The sequence below is a fragment of the Trachypithecus francoisi genome, unplaced genomic scaffold (genome assembly GCF_009764315.1).
Source record: "Trachypithecus francoisi isolate TF-2019V2 unplaced genomic scaffold, Tfra_2.0 Lachesis_group17, whole genome shotgun sequence".
Classification (NCBI taxonomy): domain Eukaryota; kingdom Metazoa; phylum Chordata; class Mammalia; order Primates; family Cercopithecidae; genus Trachypithecus; species Trachypithecus francoisi.
In genome coordinates, this window is record NW_022681462.1 from 20,243,279 (window position 1) to 20,261,850 (window position 18,572).

General features: G+C 37.6%; 1 protein-coding gene across 3 annotated transcripts in view; it reads left to right on the plus strand.

Annotated features, from left to right (window-relative positions):
- The window catches only part of GMCL1 (germ cell-less 1, spermatogenesis associated), a 52,851-nt gene that overhangs the window by 8,624 nt on the left and 25,655 nt on the right, over positions 1–18,572 (plus strand). For all 3 annotated transcript variants that reach the window (XM_033239319.1, XM_033239321.1, XM_033239320.1), the window contains exons 3-9: positions 1,883–1,979; positions 3,080–3,177; positions 5,297–5,409; positions 6,293–6,358; positions 9,660–9,744; positions 11,785–11,875; positions 17,940–18,077. In XM_033239319.1, the coding sequence (XP_033095210.1) occupies positions 1,883–1,979; positions 3,080–3,177; positions 5,297–5,409; positions 6,293–6,358; positions 9,660–9,744; positions 11,785–11,875; positions 17,940–18,077 (688 nt within the window). The remainder of the gene's footprint in view (positions 1–1,882; positions 1,980–3,079; positions 3,178–5,296; positions 5,410–6,292; positions 6,359–9,659; positions 9,745–11,784; positions 11,876–17,939; positions 18,078–18,572) is intronic.

The window sequence follows — 18,572 nt, forward strand, 5'->3', positions numbered from 1 at the left end:
ATTTTGAGATTTCAGTATCATACGAGCCTAATACTACGTATCTGTCATTACTTCATAAAGTGCTTTTTTCGGTGCCTTCTGTTGATAAAAGGGGAAAAGTTGGAGAAAAATATTTAACATTAAAGTTAAGATTGTAATGTGTTTATTTTGCTTATGGTTATTTAAATTGGATAAACTCACCTGAAATGTTGCTTTGTAGTTCACATTGAGTGTGAGTGGAAAGTTCTCTCCTGGAAAATCCAGGTAAAGACAACACCAAAAAGTATATAGATTAAGTTGATTTCTGTACTGAAAATATTACTACTTGCCACCCCATTTTAAAAATTCAGAACTTTCATAGCCGGCGTGGTGATGGGCACTTGTAATCCCAGCTACTCAGGAGGCTGAGACAGGAGAATTGCTTCAACCTGGGAGATGGAGGTTGCAGTGAGCTGAGATCGTGCCACTGCACTCCAGCCTGGGTAACAGAGCGAGACTCTGTCTAAACAAAAAAAAAATCAGAGTTTTCAGAATAGAATACAATGTTGCTCTAAGGGCCCAAATATTTTATTCATTTTCTTTTCTTTTATCAAATCTATAAGCCAGATATTGGTCTAGGCACTAGGAATAAAACAACAGTTTTTATCCTTTGGAACTTATATTTTTCCTCTTTACCATTTGAGAATAATTACTGGTAAGACAGTATAGTATAAACTTTTTCGGTAAAAGTATTTGGAAAGGAATTGCCTTCTCTAACATTTTAATCATGTTTTAAAATGTGTTTTTGAGACCGGGCACGGTGGCTCATGCCTGTAATCCCAGCACTTTGGGAGGCCAAGGCGGGCAGATCACAAGGTCAGGAGATCAAGACCATCCTGGCTAACACGGTGAAACCCCAGGCGCCTGTAGTCCCAGCTACTCGGGAGGCTGAGGCAGGAGAATGGCGTGAACCTGGGAGGCGGAGCTTGCAGTGAGCCGAGATCGCACCACTGCACTCCAACCTGGGTGACAGAGCGAGACTCCGTCTCAAAAAAAAAAAAAAAATGTGTTTTTGAAACCAATTTATTTTGGCTTGAAGTATGTTGCCCAGACACTGTATCAGAATATTGCTTTTTAACTTCAGCATATGATTCATGTTATTTCTTTTTAATATCTGAAAGCAGTTTTGTGAACTTAAGGTTGAGAATACCTCTGTTAAAACTTTACCTCTCATGGAAGCTGTATTGATTATAGTTCAAGCCACATGCTAAAATATAAGCCCCCTGAGGACAGAAACAATATTGATTTTGTTTATTGCTATATTCACAGTGCCTTCTACATACTAAGTACTCAGTAACATTTTAAAATAAATTAGTTAATATTTGATCAATTTCAAAGTAATTCTAATTATGAGGAGTGCTATCTGACAGATAACTAAAGACTTCATTCTATACCTTTCCAAGAATTCAGGTCCATTCTGGAAATTTCTCATTAGATTAAACTGAATTTTGGATTTTCCCTAATTTCTTTGGGGATCATCCTGTTTGTGCTGACTTGGGACTGGTTTGGTCCTTTATAGCCACTCAGATGTACAGTAAGGATTCAACAGTTTGAGTAAAAAGCTAACCAGGTTCAAATAGAAATACAGGAATTCAATTTAGATAGTAATATAGGAATTTTGGTTTTTTGTCAAAAATAGTACTAAACTGAAAGTATATTTTGATACACCTAGTAGTGTCGTTATCTTAATTTCTTTTCTCCTGTAGACACATTTGGCAGTTCTTTTTCTGTTGAAGTAATAGAATGGATGAGTTTAGTTAATGGATAGAATCGTTGCTTAGAATTAGAAATGGGAAAATAATTTGGAAGACACAGAAAGTACTTGATAATCGTTGACTTTTTTTTTTTTTTTTTTTTTTTTAAGTCTGGCTACTTTTCTAGTATGTTCAGTGGTTCTTGGAAAGAATCCAGCATGAATATTATTGAACTGGAGATTCCTGACCAGAACATTGATGTAGAAGGTAACTACCATAATAATTAACTATTATGCAAGAATCATAAAAACATAATCTTATTCTTTTGGTAGAAAATAAATAATGCCTTCTAGCCTTGTAGTCTAGAAAACTCCTTTTATCACCTCAAGGTGATAATTTTATGTTGATTTACGCCATAGTCTATCAGTTCTGTCCATCCTATCACTGATCTGTTTTGTCATGTGGGCCTTATCAGTCTGTTTACTTATCTTTGTAAATATGCCCACCTGGGATATGGAAGACGTAGGATGAAGGAAGGAAAAGTATGACCATTTTTTTTAATTATGTAGAAAATCTGATAAATAATACTTACTGATTATTTTCTATTTTCTGGGAACAATAAAGGCATAAATCATGTAATATTGTTTTAGAGCTAAAAGAATCCTTAGTTGAGGAAGCTGAGGCCCAAAGGAGTTAAGGGACTTACTTTGGATCTCAGAGCAGTTTAGTGAGCCTATGTCAGACTACAGCTCTCCTCATTCCCATTCCAGTGCTCTTGCTGCTCCCCTCATTGGTGGTCCACATGGAAGTACCTGGTGTTCAATACAAAGGCAAAGAAATAGTTAAGAATATTTACAAAGCAAACCATGTGGGACATTCATAACAGTGGCGGTGGAGGAAGGATAGACAGGCATAGATCACTGTGGGGGCTGGGCATGAGTGTGGCATGGACAGGACTCAGGAACTGTACCACATTTCTCAGTGGTGAAGTGCTGAAAGCAGCAGGGTTAAGATTATCTTTGAGTCTGCGTATTTGTACTTAACGATTGGTCTACTCAGGAGTATCTTATAAAACTTCTTCCAAGGCATCTTGGTTGTGACCAGTGATGTCAAGATTATATGTTAGAAGAATGCAGCTAGATTTGGTAGAATAAGCAGAAATTTATAACCTTGTTATTAAATTAACAGTGTCAACCAGTAACCATTACTAGCGTTTTTAATTAAAGAGATACTTCTGTTATCCTTTTATGTACATGCCACATTTAGACAAATGTCTTTGTGTGTGAAGACAGTCATCGTTGTTATTTGTATAATACTTGTAATAGATATAAATATTATTTTATCTTACATGTGTACCTTGCTTTCAGCACTGCAGGTTGCATTTGGTTCACTGTATCGAGATGATGTCTTGATAAAGCCCAGTCGAGTTGTTGCCATTTTGGCAGCAGCTTGTTTGCTGCAGTTGGTAAGTATGCACGTGATTCAAAGAAAGGTTCAGAATAATAATCTTTTTCTCAAAGTGTGTACTCCAAAAACAAAAATAAAGCTTAGCTTTTTAGAGTTTTTAAATAAAAATGAAATGTATAAATATGCCATTTGTTATAAATCATTTAAAATGCCTAACCAAAAGCAATTTATTACAACTGAGGGAGTCTTGATGTCTGCATAAAATGAATGCAGGCCATTTCTGTGTAGATATCTTAGTATGACTATAATGTGGAAAAAACTTACTTGTCTAAGGTCATTTAGAGATTTCTATTCATTAATGACTTGACTATTAAGCAGATGGCTTATGATTACCAATTAATTTCATTCATGGGTTCAAATAAACATGCATTCCTACTATTTAAATTTCTCTTAGTTTTGAAAGAATTGTGTATAAATCACATATATGTATTTTAATCTACGGGCAGAATGACAGATTTGTTCATTTAATAGAAGTGTATTGAGCACTGTGTCAAACTAGACACAGAAATCCAAAGGTAACTTAAGATGTAATCCTTACCTTCAAAAAGTTCACAATATAGTATGTATGTGTGGAGAGCGGTGGGAGGGTTGATATACAAACCCAGAGGTAAAGTAAGAGCTGTTCAGTATTATAGATATGATAATAAACATCCTGTATCATTTAGTGAATGCATAAAGAAGGAAGTAGTCAGTTCATCCTGGTGGTGTCACAGAGGAAAGTTACGTTTCCACATTGCATCTTGAAAGTTGAAAGTGTGTTTGTATTGCAAAGTAGGAAGAGGGGAAGGAAGAGCATTTCAGACAGAACAGAGATAAACTAAGACCTAGCAATGTGAAATAGTGGAGGATTCAAGACTCTAACAGAAACATGGCTCCTGCATAAACACAAGAAGGATTGGAGAAGAGTGGGGCAGAAGCCAGATCATGAAAATACCGTTACACATTGCTAAGTTTAGTGTACACAGCACCTTTGGAATATTTTAATCAGAGGAAAGACGAAGTTATGTTTTAGAAATAATACTTCAGTAACAATGTGAAAGATGAGTTGAAGGAAAGATGAATACAGCATTAGAGACAAAAACCTATTGCAGTCGTCCAGGGGAGGAAAGTAGGGTAGTAGCAATAAGCTTGGAGAGGAAAAAGTAGATAGCAGACAGATTCAGGGATAATCCGCTGGACTTGGTGACAGACTAAGTGTTAAGAGGAAAGGGGAAGAGTCTAGAATGATTTCCAGGTAAGTTGAAAATCCTAATGGAGTCAATGTTTTATTTTAATCTTAAAAAATTGTTTACTTTCGTGTAGTATTTTTGTACTGATTCATTTGAAATATTAGTTAATAGCTTGCTAAATATCCTTGGTTGAGATCATTTGATTTTCAAAATGTTTTGATCCTTTCAATACTTATTTCCAATAAGTATACTTTATTTTCTAACTCTGGTCCTTTTGATTTTGTTCTAAATTCACTTTCTGTATTACTTTTATGATTTACTAACTCTTTAACTTAATATACCTGCATGATGAATATATTTCAGAAATTTGAACAAAAAGTAGTATTCTTTCCATATATTAAAGTTAGTTCACTTAAAACCTATATAAACATTTTAGGTTAAAACTTTAATGTTCATAATTTAAAATAACAGTATACTTGTTTTAGGTGTGTCTCTTAGATATTGTAGTTATTTTAAACTTAATAATCACTTTCTGCTAATGCATACTATTTGTTTAGGCCCATGACATGGTTAACTGACTATGTAGACTTCTTAATTTAAAAAGAAATGGCAAAACAGACAAAATGCTGCTAAAGAAATTTGCAAAGGTCTCAGAGAGGGAAGAATAGAAAAGAAAAAGAATGGCAGTATTCATCTGTACCTGACTGCTCCCCCCACCTTCCATTTTCAAATTCCAAGTATTTAGTTGAATACTTGCAGAATTTTTTTCAGTATTTTTATTGGACTTGTTAAAAAAAAAAAAAAACTTAGGTTTGCTGCACTTAATGAGTTTTCTTTCTTTTCTTTCTTCTTTCTTTTTTTTTTTCCTTTTTAATATGTAAAAGCACATATCAGAGCTAATTTTTCCCACGTGAAATGGGCCTTTCCAGTGCTTATTTATATTTACAGGACGGTTTAATACAGCAGTGTGGTGAGACAATGAAGGAAACAATTAATGTGAAAACTGTATGTGGCTATTACACATCAGCAGGGACCTATGGATTAGATTCTGTGAAGAAAAAGTGAGTTACCTTTCTCATTTTTCTTCCTATCCCACTTTAGGAATTTGGTTGCTTTAGTTTCTTAAGAGAATGTATAGCTATAAGAAAGAAAGAATTAAGGAAAATTAGGATAGGGGAATGGAATTTTGTTAAAAAGCCCATTTTAACTTTTGGACTAGTTAGTAAATTCCTCAAAAGTGTTGTCTTTGTCAGTGACCATAGATGGGTTATGTATATGCTTATAAAAACCATGGTCACTCTTGGTCAGGTGTGGTAGCTAACACCTGTAATCCCAGTGATTTGGGATGCCAAGGCAGAAGGATCACTTGAGCCCAGGAGATCATGACCAGCCTGAGCAACACAGGGAGACCCCATCTCTACAAAAAATTTTAAAAATTACCCAGGCATGGTGACATGCACCTGTGGTCCCAGCCATTCTGGAGGCTGAGGTCAGAGGATTCTTTGAGCCCAAGAGGTTCAAGACTGCAGTGAGCTGTGATCATGCCACTGCACTTTATAGTACATTTTCTATTAAAATTGTTTAAGAAGTAGGCCTGATAGACATTATATCATTGCAATGACTGACAGTCCTTCTAACTCTTGAAAGTTGCAGTACCTGTTTTGAGATTTTAAAGGTTATAGTAGTATGCAGACCCCTTAATAAACTATTTAACACAAACTCAAAATGAAGTTTTAAAACTAGAAATGCTCTCATTAATATAAAGGAAATATTCTCTTAATAATATCTACTGACAAAAATAATACTAAATTTCCTATTGTTAATTAAAAGTTTTGAGCATGTTCTGCCAAGATTAATATTCTGATTTTATTTTAACTGTAAGTCCTACTTAATAAATTGTAAATACATGGTATATAATGTAATAATTATATATTTTAATTTCAGGTGCCTTGAATGGCTTCTAAACAATTTGATGACTCACCAGAATGTTGAACTTTTTAAAGAACTCAGGTATCTGAATTTCAAGTAACTTTATAATTAGTCATCCTAAAATATTGTTTATCATTTGTTAAAGTACGTAACATTTTTGTAGAACACAAAAATATGAAAAAGCAAACAATTTAATGAAAGGGCTTGACTACATCCATAAGCTGAAGAAATGCTACACAAACTTATTTCTTTGTTGTGAATAATATAATAGATATTATCTCTACTGTTTTAACCAATTTTAATAGAAAAATGCATTGCGGTTATAAGACTATAGAAAAGTTTCAGGTTTTGCCAGACTCTTAGAGATTTTAAAAGGTATATTTTAGAAATCATCTTTATTATTGAGAAATAAGTTTGAAGAAACTGTTTTGGCCTTTTTTTTTTTTTTAACCTTCAAAAACTTTTCATGTTGATCGGTTTTCTCACTAGAATGAATTCTCTGATGTGGAGTAACAAATGTGTGTCTCCTATAAATGTACATTTTTCCGTCTCTGATTATTTCACTCCTTGAATTCAAATCTGTAATCCCAGCTACTCTGGAGGCTGAGGCAGGAGGATTGCTTGAGCCATGGAGGTCAAGGTTGCAGTGAGCTGTGATTGCAACACTGCACTCCAGCCTCAGTGAGAGTGAGACCCCAGTGAGAACAAGTTACCATAGTTCTTCACTGTCACCTCCTGGTACAAGGTCTTCTGAACCAGGTCAAGGTATTCCCACTCCTGATGAGAGAAGTCTATGGCCATGTCCCTGAATGTTACGAATTCGCAGGCCATGGTTTTAGACAGGCAAAAGCCAATCAGTCCTCGGGGTTTCTCTACCAGAAAAGCAGATTTAGGAAAACCTAGACCTGTAATCCCAGCACTTTGGGAGGCCAAGTTGGGAGAATTGCTTGAATCTAGGAGTTCGAGATCATCCTGGGCAACATAGTGACGTCCCCTCTCTTTGAGAAAATATCAGTCTTCCTTTAAAAAAAACTTAGCACCACATAGGGTCCCATGCAGGCTTCAGGCTGGGGCTGCAGAGGCTCCCACAGTCAACTGCGCCGCCTTCATCCTCAAGCGGGACCCGGTCGCACACAGCACAGCGCAGAGCCAGAGGTCCTGGAGATGGAGCTAGAGGGCCAAGGTTTGTTTGTCACCTGTGGACCATGTAGTCCAAGCTGGAATAATAGGACCGCAGTTACCCATGAGAAATGGATTCCAGGGTTCTAAAAACCTACAAGAAATACGGCTGTGACAATGAGGACTGCCCACCACCCAAGCTGCATAGCAGTCTTTCTTTTTTAAAGAGATGGGGGCCTTGCTATGTTGCCCAGGCTAGACTCAAACTCCTGGACTCAAGCAGTCCTCCCACCTCAGCCTCCAAGTAGCAGGGATTATAGGCACATACCACTGCACCCAGCTTAGTTTGGCTTTTTGGATTAAGTACGCATATTATCCATTTATTCCTGCAGCAAGTACTTCCTAACTGTTCATTATGTATAAAGATATTCTGTTAGTGGCTGTGAAGGATGCAGAGATGATTTTGTCATGGTCTCTTGCTGTCAGGGAACTTATCTGTAGTAATGGGACTAAGGTATTTGTGATGGGTCTGAGAAAATCTGGCTAGCAGTGAACTTTTGAAGGCTGGTTGGCATTACAGTCATTTTCTGGCTTGCATTTCCTTGACAGCGGTGCTTCGGAGACAGGGATACAAATGTGCCCGGGAGTAAGTGACTTTCTGATGGAAATGTACAAAACTAAAGTCAAACATTGCATCGCTTCCCGCGATGTGAATTTTACTGATTGTACTGATTTGTTGTTGTTGTTGTTGAGGTGGGGGAGAGGTAAACATTTTTATGTTTAAATACATTATGGAATAGAGGGAATTCAAGTTTCCTTGAACTCTCAAGATACCATTTATAGAAATGTTATTTTTGTGGTTAGACCACCACCTAGATTATTGGGTTTTTTCCTTTCTTTTGCCTTTACGAGGTAATTTGGTAGAGAAGTGTGAGAGACATTCATCACCTGGTGATATTGAGGCATAAATAAATCACCGTAGAATGTTTGATTTGAAAATCATTAGAAACACTTTAATACAGTCAACCCTCCATACCCGTGGATCCGCCATTTGTGGATTCAACCAACTGCTGATTGAAAAGATTTGGGGGAAAAACTTTAAAAAATGATAACAAAAAACCCAATGTTGTATGACAACTATTGCATAACATTTACATTGTATTAAGTACTATAAGAACACCTAGAAATGATTTAAAGTATATGAGAGGATGTGCATAGGTTACATGCAAATACTGTGCCATTTTATATAAGGGCCTTGAGCATAGAGGATTTTGGTATTTGTAGGGGGTTCTGAAACCAGCCCCCCACAGATACAAGGGGACAACTCTAATTTCTCGTTGAGCTTTTTGAAAAAGGAGCAGGATCCTCTTAAAAACCCACATGCTCTCTTGGCTTTTTGTGGCTCGAAGGAAAGAAAGAACAAAGGAAAAGTGAAACAAAATAACTGATGATGTCATTTTCACTCTAAATAGCACATGTTTCTTGATCTTATGCTCTTGAATAGTACTAAAACCATAGTTTATGACTAAGCAATTCTCTTAAGCCTAGAGGTTAAAGATTACTTTGACGATATAGCTATTCTAGTGTCTTTTTTTTTTTTTTGGAGACAGTGTCTTGCTCTGTTGCCCAGGCTGGAGTGCAGTGGTAGTCTCGGCTCACTGCAACCTCCACCTCTTGGGCTCAAGTGATCCTTTTACCCCTTCAACCTCGCAAGTAGCTGGGACTACAGGTGCACACCAACATGATTGGCTAATTTTTTTTTTGCTTTTGTTTTTGTTTGTTTTTGTACGCAAGGTCCCACCATGTTGTCCAGGCTGGTCTCAAACATCTGGCTTCAAATGATTCTCCTGCCTCCCAAAGTGCTGGGATTACAGATGTGAGCCACTATGCCTGGCCTTTTTTTAAAGAACAAAACAAAACATAGAAGTGGAGTGGGGGAAGGCAAAAGAGGATGGCTGTCATTTTATCAGAGCATACTGAAAGTTATCTTATTGGAACTTTGCTTTAACTTGATTAATCAGCAGATCAGAGCTCTTTGTTTCCCTATCAGTGTGAAAAGGACCTTTCACAGCACACTATCTGAATTAAAAGTATCCTTGTATCCAGATAGATTGTTTTCTAAGATTCTTTGTCTTGGGCAGAAGGACTGCTGTCATTTTTAATTCCATGTATTTTTTAAAAGAAAGACAAAGCTTTTAGTTCCACCAGGATCCTTTAGCCTGTGCCTAAAGATAAGCTCACTCCCTCTATTTATCCTTTTCAGTATAAATGTCATGGAACAGCTCATTGGTTCATCTAACTTATTTGTGATGCAAGTGGAGATGGATATATACACCGCTCTAAAAAAGGTACTGACATAATATGATGTCATATTATGCAAGGATGTCACCTCAGCACTGTGTATAATGGTGAAAAACTGGAAACAGTGTCCAGCAATAAAGGGATGGTTATAAATGTAGGAAAAGGAAATAGGCCAAAACATTAAAAAGTCTTTATATTTAGGGATTTGATATCATTAGTGGTTTTAACTTTATTTTTTGTACTTTTCTATTTTAGGAATACTTTTCTGTTTTTTCCCAGACTTCTCTTTAACAAAAAATATATTGTTGTTATTTGTTTATTTACATAATCAGAAATGTTTTATATCATTTTTAGGAACGTTTTCGAAGTTGAGCTTCAGTTAATGATGGCATTTTTAGACACACTTTTTCTAAGCAATGTTGAAATTTTTCTTTTAAAGGCCTGTTTGCATGTCTGGCATATGTTTTACTTCATCCTTTTGAAAAGTTTCAACATTTTAAAAATCTAATTTTATTTTCACAACTCTCTGAAGATACAGATCAGCCACTATTCTTTCATGTAGATAGTGAGACTCAGAGCAGGCTTGAGGCAGAGACTGGATCTTGGGAGTCCCAGTCCATTGCCCTCTTCCTACTGCATAATCCTGCCTTTACCCTTTTGTCCCCAAAACAGTGTTGTGAGTATTTAACACAGTTGTGAAACTTAAGACTGAGACACTTTCTAGCTTATCTCATAGGGACTCTTTGTTTGTTTGTTTCTATGGTAGAGATGAAATTTTGTTACTATTTTTTTTCAAGGAACTTTACTATCTGGGCTATCCAGTCTTTTAAAAAATTGGTGCAGAGGTCAGGCACAGTGACTCACGCCTGTAATCCCAGCAATTTGGGAGGCCCAGGCTGGTGGATCGCTTACGGCGCAGAATTCAAGATCAGCTTGGGTAACATGGCAAAAACCCCTGTCTACAAAAAATACGAAAGCTTAGCTGGGTGTGGTGTTTGTGCCTGTAGTCCCAGCTACTCAGGAGGCTGAGGTGGGAGGATCACCTGAACCTAGGAGGTGCAGCCTGCAGTGAGTTGTCACAGTGGCATTCATTTCTGTTGTTATAACTGCTTTTTGCCAGTAATGATAAGTGCTGATACTTACAGGGTGTTTACGTGCCATACACCATTCTAAGTATTTATATATATTAAATATTTTAGTGTCCTATGAGGTAAACATATTATCATGCTCATTTTACAAATGAAGAAATTAAGGCCCAGAGATATTAGGTAATCTGCCCAGCTCTTAAGTGCCAGGTCCAGGGTTTAAAAGTTTTTGCTCTTACCTGCTGTGCATATTATCTCGGCAGCAATAAGACAAAGAAGCTCCTTTTTCCTGTGTTAATTTCTTGCTTTTATAATTTCATATAGCATTTAGTGAAATTGAGTTGTTAGTAGAATAAGTTAGTATAAAATTACTAATGTAATATACATATATATTAGACCTTTACCTTTTTAATACAGTAATCTCCAGTGAGTTACCATAAAGACTTCTCAAGGATTGGCTTACTCCTTAGCACCCACATCCAATTTTTATCACTGGACTATGATTTTTTTTTTTTTCCTCGAGACAAGGTCTCACTCTGTCACTTAGACTAGAACACAGTGGTGCAATCATGGCTCACTGCAACCTTGACCTCCAGGGCTCAAAAGGTTCTCCCACCTCAGCCTCTTGAGTAGCTGGGACTCCAGATGCATGCCACCATGCCCTTTTTTTTTTTTTTTTTTTTTTTGTAGAGGTGGGGTTTCACCATGTTTCCCAGGCTGGTCTAAACCTCTCTCAAGCGGTCTGCCCACCTTGGCCTCCCAAGTGCTGGGATTATAGGTGTGAGCCACAGCACCCAGCCATTGGACTATGAGAATGCCATGATAAATTGAGTGCTTATAAGCATGTTATCTAATAGTTGTACTTTCTTTTTTGCAATTGCTGGTAAAGTAGAAGTTAAATTTTTTAGCTATTGTATTTTAAGGTGAAAGCAATCTGAAAATGTAAAATCATAAAATGATGAAATTTCATAACTGTTTTCTTATTTAATTTTTTTAACCCAGTGGATGTTCCTTCAACTTGTGCCTTCTTGGAATGGATCTTTAAAACAGGTTTTGACAGAGACAGATGTCTGGTTTTCTAAACAGAGGAAAGGTAGGCCTGAAATTTTTGAGAACTTGTCTTTTAAAAGGAAATTTATTAAAATCAGGCCCCATGAGAACAGAAAATAAATAAATTAATTAATCAAATGAAATCAGGCCCTGACTTGTTTATAGACTTAATTTTAGAGCTTAGAGAAAACCTTAGCAGTTATCTACTTCAGCCCCTCATTTACAGTGAGAAAATCAAGGCTAGATAAGAAAAATGCCTTACCTATCATTATCTGAATTGTTACTCCTTGAACTGTCACCATACTCTTGAGCCCCCCAAAACTATTGTTTTTCCCATTATATCACCAACAGATCTTGTTGACTGCATTTGTCTTGACCACACTGAGTTTTCTCTAACAAACTATACCCTGTCAGGCAACCATTCTTAACATGGGGGCCATAGATAGGCTTTCATGTGTCACTGACACCCAAAAGTGGGTACAGAATTTGATATGTGTGTGTGCTGCTGCATACCTTTGTGGGAGGAGAGCTTCCATACCTTCCGTCAGATTCTCAGTAGAGACTGATCTAAAATTGGTTAAGATCAACTGCTATAAGGTCTTATCTGCGCAAAGAAGGGCATGCAATGTAAAAAATACATGTGTGTGTATCTTAAAATGTATGTATATTTTTTTACTTTGCTAAAACATATCTAGAAAAAGTTTTTTTTATGGCTGTCAGGTGCAAAGAACTGGATAAATCATAATCCTTAGTTCATGATTTTCTTAGCTTGTGGCCACCTTTTTGGTTTATTTTGAATACGTTGAGCCTTTATGACCTAATCTTGGAGAATTAGAACATCAGTAACTTCAGTCTAACTCATGTGCTTCTTTTCTAGTGTGTCCCTCTGACTTTTCCTAACCACTATCTTGAACTTCATGTTTATTCTTTTGCTTTAAAAATATATATTATTGGCCGGGCGCGGTGGCTCAAGCCTGTAATCCCAGCACTTTGGGAGGCCGAGACGGGCGGATCACGAGGTCAGGAGATCGAGACCATCCTGGCTAACACGGTGAAACCCCGTCTCTACTAAAAAAAATACAAAAAATTAGCCGGGCGAGATGGCGGGCGCCTGTAGTCCCAGCTACTCGGGAGGCTGAGGCGAGAGAATGGCGTAAACCCGGGAGGCGGAGCTTGCAGTGAGCTGAGATCCGGCCACTGCACTCCAGCCTGGGCGACAGAGCGAGACTCCGTCTCAACAAAAAAAAAAAAAAAATATATATATATATATATATATATATATTATTGCACCAAGTATATATGTCTTAACATATATTACATAGTGGTGTGCTAATAAGCTGACTCTGAAAAAAACAATCCCTGATTAGTACCATTTTTTAATTCCCATGGTACAAATTTTCCCATCGTGGCTGATTGATTGCAAACTACCAACATGACATCACTTTGTGAAAAAGGAGATGTACACAGTCAGCTCCTATGAGCCAGTGGCAACACGCCACTGGATAATGTATCATTTTGTTTTAGTTGTTATGGAACTATGTCACGTTGTGGCCTTAATTTTAATTTCCTTTATAACTAAAGAGATTGAACGACCCTTAATATGGTTATTAGCCACATGTTTCCTCTTCTGTGTTTAGGTATGTTTCCTATTTTAATGTCACATTTGTCTTTTCTTATTGATTTGTAGGCTTTCTTTATATATTCCTGATAACTAATACTTTGTCATAAATGTGTTCTGCACTTCCAGTTTGTAGGTTATCTTTTTAATTTATTAAAGATGTCTTTTTGGTTGGTGCCGTGGCTCACACCTGTAATCCCAGCACTTTGGGAGGTCAAGGCAGGAGGCTCACTTGAGCCCAGGAGTTCAAGGACAGCCTGAGCAACATAAAGAGTTTGCAGGGCAGCCAGGCACGGAGGCTCATGCCTGTACTCCCAGCACTTTGGGAGGCTGAGGTGGGTGGATCACAAGGTCAGGAGTTGGAGACCAGCCTGGCCAACATGGTGAAACCCCATCTCTACTAAAGATACAAAAATTAGCCGGGCTTGGTGGCAGGCGCCTGTAATCCCAGCTGCTAGGGAGCCTGAGGGAGGAGAATCGCTTCAAACCAGAAGGCAGAGGTTGCAGTGAGCTAAGATTGCGCCACCGCACTCCAGCGTGGGCAACAAGCGAAACTCTGTCTCAAAAAAAAAAGAATTAGCAGGGCATGGTGGTGTACACTTGTCTGTATTCCCAGCTACTGGGGAGGCTGACATGGGGGGAGGATCACCTGAGCCTGGGGGGGTCGGGGCAGCAGTGAGCCATGGCCACACACCACTGCACTCCAGCCTGGACAGCAGAGTGTGAGACCCTGTCTCAAAAAAAAGGAAAAAAAAAAAATGTTTTTTGATAAATAGATGTTCTTAATTTTAAAATTTCATGCTCTTTATAGCTTAGTTAAATTCATTTTATGGAATTATTTTATGTAGTCAGATTTCCTACCTCAGAGCCAGATAAATTATTTTTCTATAAAACTCTTGAAATAAAAATGTGTAAAGAACCGTAACAGTGAAATATAACTTGATTTCCTTGAAGAACAAAAATACTAAACTTGTATCTTAAATTATACTTTCGTGTTACATTATGGCAATTAAAGAGGGACTAGGGAAATTACAGAGGAGAAAAGTAGGGGAAAGCATTTAAATAAACAGAAGAGAGGGAAAAACTGAAAGAGGGCCGGGCACGGTGGCTCAAGCCTGTAATCCCAGCACTTTGGGAGGCCGAGACGGGCGGATCACGAGGTCAGGAGATCGAGACCATCCTGGCTAACATGGTGAAACCCCGTCTCTACTAAAAAATACAAAAAACTAGCCGGGCGAGGTGGCAGGCACCTGTAGTCCCAGCTACTCGGGAGGCTGAGGCAGGAGAATGGCATAAACCCGGGAGGCGGAGCTTGCAGTGAGCTGAGATCTGGCCACTGCACTCCAGCCTGGGCGACAGAGCGAGACTCCATCTCAAAAAAAAAAGAGAAAAAGAAAAACGGAAAGAGACAAGGATGGTAAAGAAGTTAAAAAGAGAGAGGGACTCAGTAGAAACAGCAGATGTTAGGCAAATGTTGATTGAACCTTATGATCATTTGTGCTTCAGATAGATCCACCACAGCAATCAATCAAAAGAGAAATTGCCCTGTAGTCTAAGTGACAGAAACTGGAGAAGCAAGCTGTGGTCCACTTCTGGTTTCCCACTTGAGGCTCTCCCTCCCAGCCCCTGAGATGTGAAAGTATACAGTTCAACATAACTTTTTAGGGAGACACTGATTGCACAAACCAAAATATATGTCTAATGCTCTTGTTTTTCTGTGAAGATTTTATAGAGTCATTTTCAATAGTTTTAAAATTGTAAATAAGATGCATACTTAGGAAATAGGATAGAAAAAATCACTTGTGATCCCTCACTCGTTATATTTTGGTGTATGTCTTTCTTTCTTTCTTTTTTTTTTTTTTTTTTTTGAGACGGAGTCTTGCTCTGTCACCCAGGCTGGAAGTGCAGTGGTGCGATCTTGGCTCACTGCAGCCTCCGCTTCCCAGATTCAAGCAATGCTCCTACCTCAGCCTGTCAAGTAGCTGGGACTACAGGTGCATGCCACCACACCCAGCTAATATTTTGTATTTTTAGTAGAGATGAGCTTTGCCATGTTGGCCAGGCTGGTCTTGAACTTCTGGCCTCGAGTGATCTGCCTGCCTCGGCCTCCCAATGTGCTAGGACTACAGGCATGAGCCACCACACCCGGCATATATTTTTGTATATTTCTTTTAAGTTATCTTAATTATTTGACTTTTCAGATCTATATGGATCAGGACTACAATAAACAGTAGAAATTTAGAAAGTTTTCTACACAATTATACTTAAGGATTGCTATTGAATTTGGCTAATGGAATAAGTATGGCCACATGTTGTCCAGCAAGCAACTTTAAAACATTTTTCTTGGTTCTATAAATTCTTACAGAAATAAATGAGCCAGTCTCTTCTACACCCTTGACGAAAAGGCTTCATGAGATATAATCACCAGATTTCTATGAGACAATCCAGAATTAGATTTTTATATCTTGTTCATGTGACAGAACACCTGTAAAAACAAAATGGTATTCTCAGCACACCCCATGAAATTGGCACATTTAATTCAACATGTGAACTAGAACCAATGTTGTTATTTTTAAAACAAGAGCTATAAATCCACTGTCACACACCTGTTGTATAAATAAGCAAAGTTAACTATTAATTTTTTTTAATGAATTTACTGCTTTCTTGTTTGCTTTGCTGACTCTAAGCAGGTGCCAAGGGAATACAAAAAATATATGAGATAATGTGGAAATTCTTTTCATTAACTTGGCTGTCTTTTTACAATTTTCAGGAAAAAAATATTTTAGTGGGGAACACCTTCTGGTCTACAGAAAACCTGTCTTCTATGTGAAGCATAGTTTGAGACATAACAGTCTGTAATGGCAACTGTCTTGTTTCTCTCCTTATCCTTAATAGCAACAGGACTGGCTCTACATACTCTCCTGGGTATATGTCATTTGACAGAAAACATAGACTAGGGCTCATGCACAAATACCTGTTTGATAGCAGTAACTCTGAACCTTTCCTTCTGACTCATGAAAGCACACTGGAATGTAACTGAGGGTAATTTTTAGGAATAACCTTAAATTCTCCCTAAAAGAAAAAAAAAATTATATACTTCATAAACTTGAATTATTCTATTTTCTTTTCTTTTTTTGAGACGAAGTTTCACTGTGTCACCCAGGCTGGAGTACAGTGGTGTGATCTCGGTTCACTGCATCCTCCGCCTCCCAGGTTTAAGCAATTCTCTGCCTCAGCCTCCCAAGTAGCTGGGATTACAGGCACCCACTACCACGCCTGGCTAATCTTTTTTGTATTTTTAGTAGAGATGGGGTTTCACCATGTTGGCCAGGCTGATCTTGAACTCCTGACCTCGTCTCGTGATCCACCCGCCTCGGCCTCGCAAAGTGCTGGGATTACAGGCGTGAGCCACCACGCCCTGCCGAATTATTCTGTTTTCAGTATTATTATTATTATTATTATTATTATTTATTTTAGAGACAGGGTCTTGCTCTGTCACACAGGCTGGAGTGCAGTGGCACAATCATAGCTCACTGCAAGCTGCAACTCCTGGGCTCAAGCAATCTTTCCACCTCAGTCTCCTGAGGAGCTGGGTCTGCAGACACATGCCACCACACCTCACTAACTTTTTTATTTTTATTTTTTGTAGAGATGGGAGTCTCACAATGTTGGCCAGGTCTTAGACATCCTGGACTCAAGTGATCCTTCCACCTTAGCCTCCCCAAGTGCCAGGATTACAGGTGTGAGCCACTGTGCCCAGCCTTGAATTATCTTAATAATAACTGAATACTACCCAACTGTTGCAAAACTATGGCTACAATGTCTGTCTTTTATTTTATTTTGTTTTATTTTATTTTAATAGAGATAGCATCTCACTATGTTGCCCAGGCTGGTCTCTAACTCCTGGGCATAAACAGTCTGCCAGCCTCAGCCTCCCAGAATGTTGGGATCACAGGCGTGAGCCACCATACCTAGCCATACATAGCCTTTCTTATTTTGTATTTCAATAGAGAATTAATATATTAACTAGTGTTCATTACATGTAGCTGAAATGTAAGTTAAAAGAAATTAAGAGATAGTCTTTGTCCTGTGTACCTTACCCTTGAGTGAGGCTTTTGGGCTCCAGAGTTTCACTGGACTGTTCAGTTCCTGGGAGGGGGATTCTGGTGAGAGTGTGTAACCCTAAGTACCTTTCTCAAGGCTTCCTTTCCCAACTTGCTGCACTATAAATGCCAAATGCCCAGAGACAGCTGAATTCCCAGCCCAGGGGTTTCATTAGGACCAAAGTTAATTTCCTGGGATTTTAAAATAAATCTCCTTATGTTTTTATCTGTAAACCTAAGGTTTATAAAATTCTTGAGAACTTTAAAACTACCTTATTTTGTATTCTAATAGACGTGAGTGTACATGTGTATCCCCCGTCCATAAAAACATTTAAGAATAATAGGTTTGAAAAGAATGACTGTTTAACTTACATGGTTTTTTACAGATTTTGAAGGTATGGCCTTTCTTGAAACTGAACAAGGAAAACCATTTGTGTCAGTATTCAGACATTTAAGGTTACAATATATTATCAGTGATCTGGCCTCTGCAAGAATTATTGAACAAGATGCTATAGTACCTTCAGGTAAGAGAACATAATGAATTTGTAATTTTAAGTAATATATTTCTGATTATAACAGTAACATAGATCATAGAATAGAACAAGGAAGTAGAAATTATTATTAATCCCAAAAAGGTATACATGTTTATTCCAAAGGGGAATCATACTATAGAGGTAATTTTCCATGCTTACATATCATGAGTATTTTCCCATATCATATTTCATTAAATACTCTCTAGAATATTTAAATGATTATCTAGTATTCTGTAATATGGATGTTCTTTAATTTAATAAACCAGTACATGATTTTGGATCAGACTTTTAAAAATGACTTTTGAAGTATTTGAAGATCATAACTGATTTTTCTATTAGTGCTCCTTAAATTTGTTTATTCTGGTTTTTTCTTATTCTAAAGTCTTAAACTTCATGTTGAAGCAAATGTGTCTTTGCTAATTATAATTTAAATTTTTTGAAATAACTACTGATTTACCTTTCTGAGTTAAATCTCTAGTACTTGTG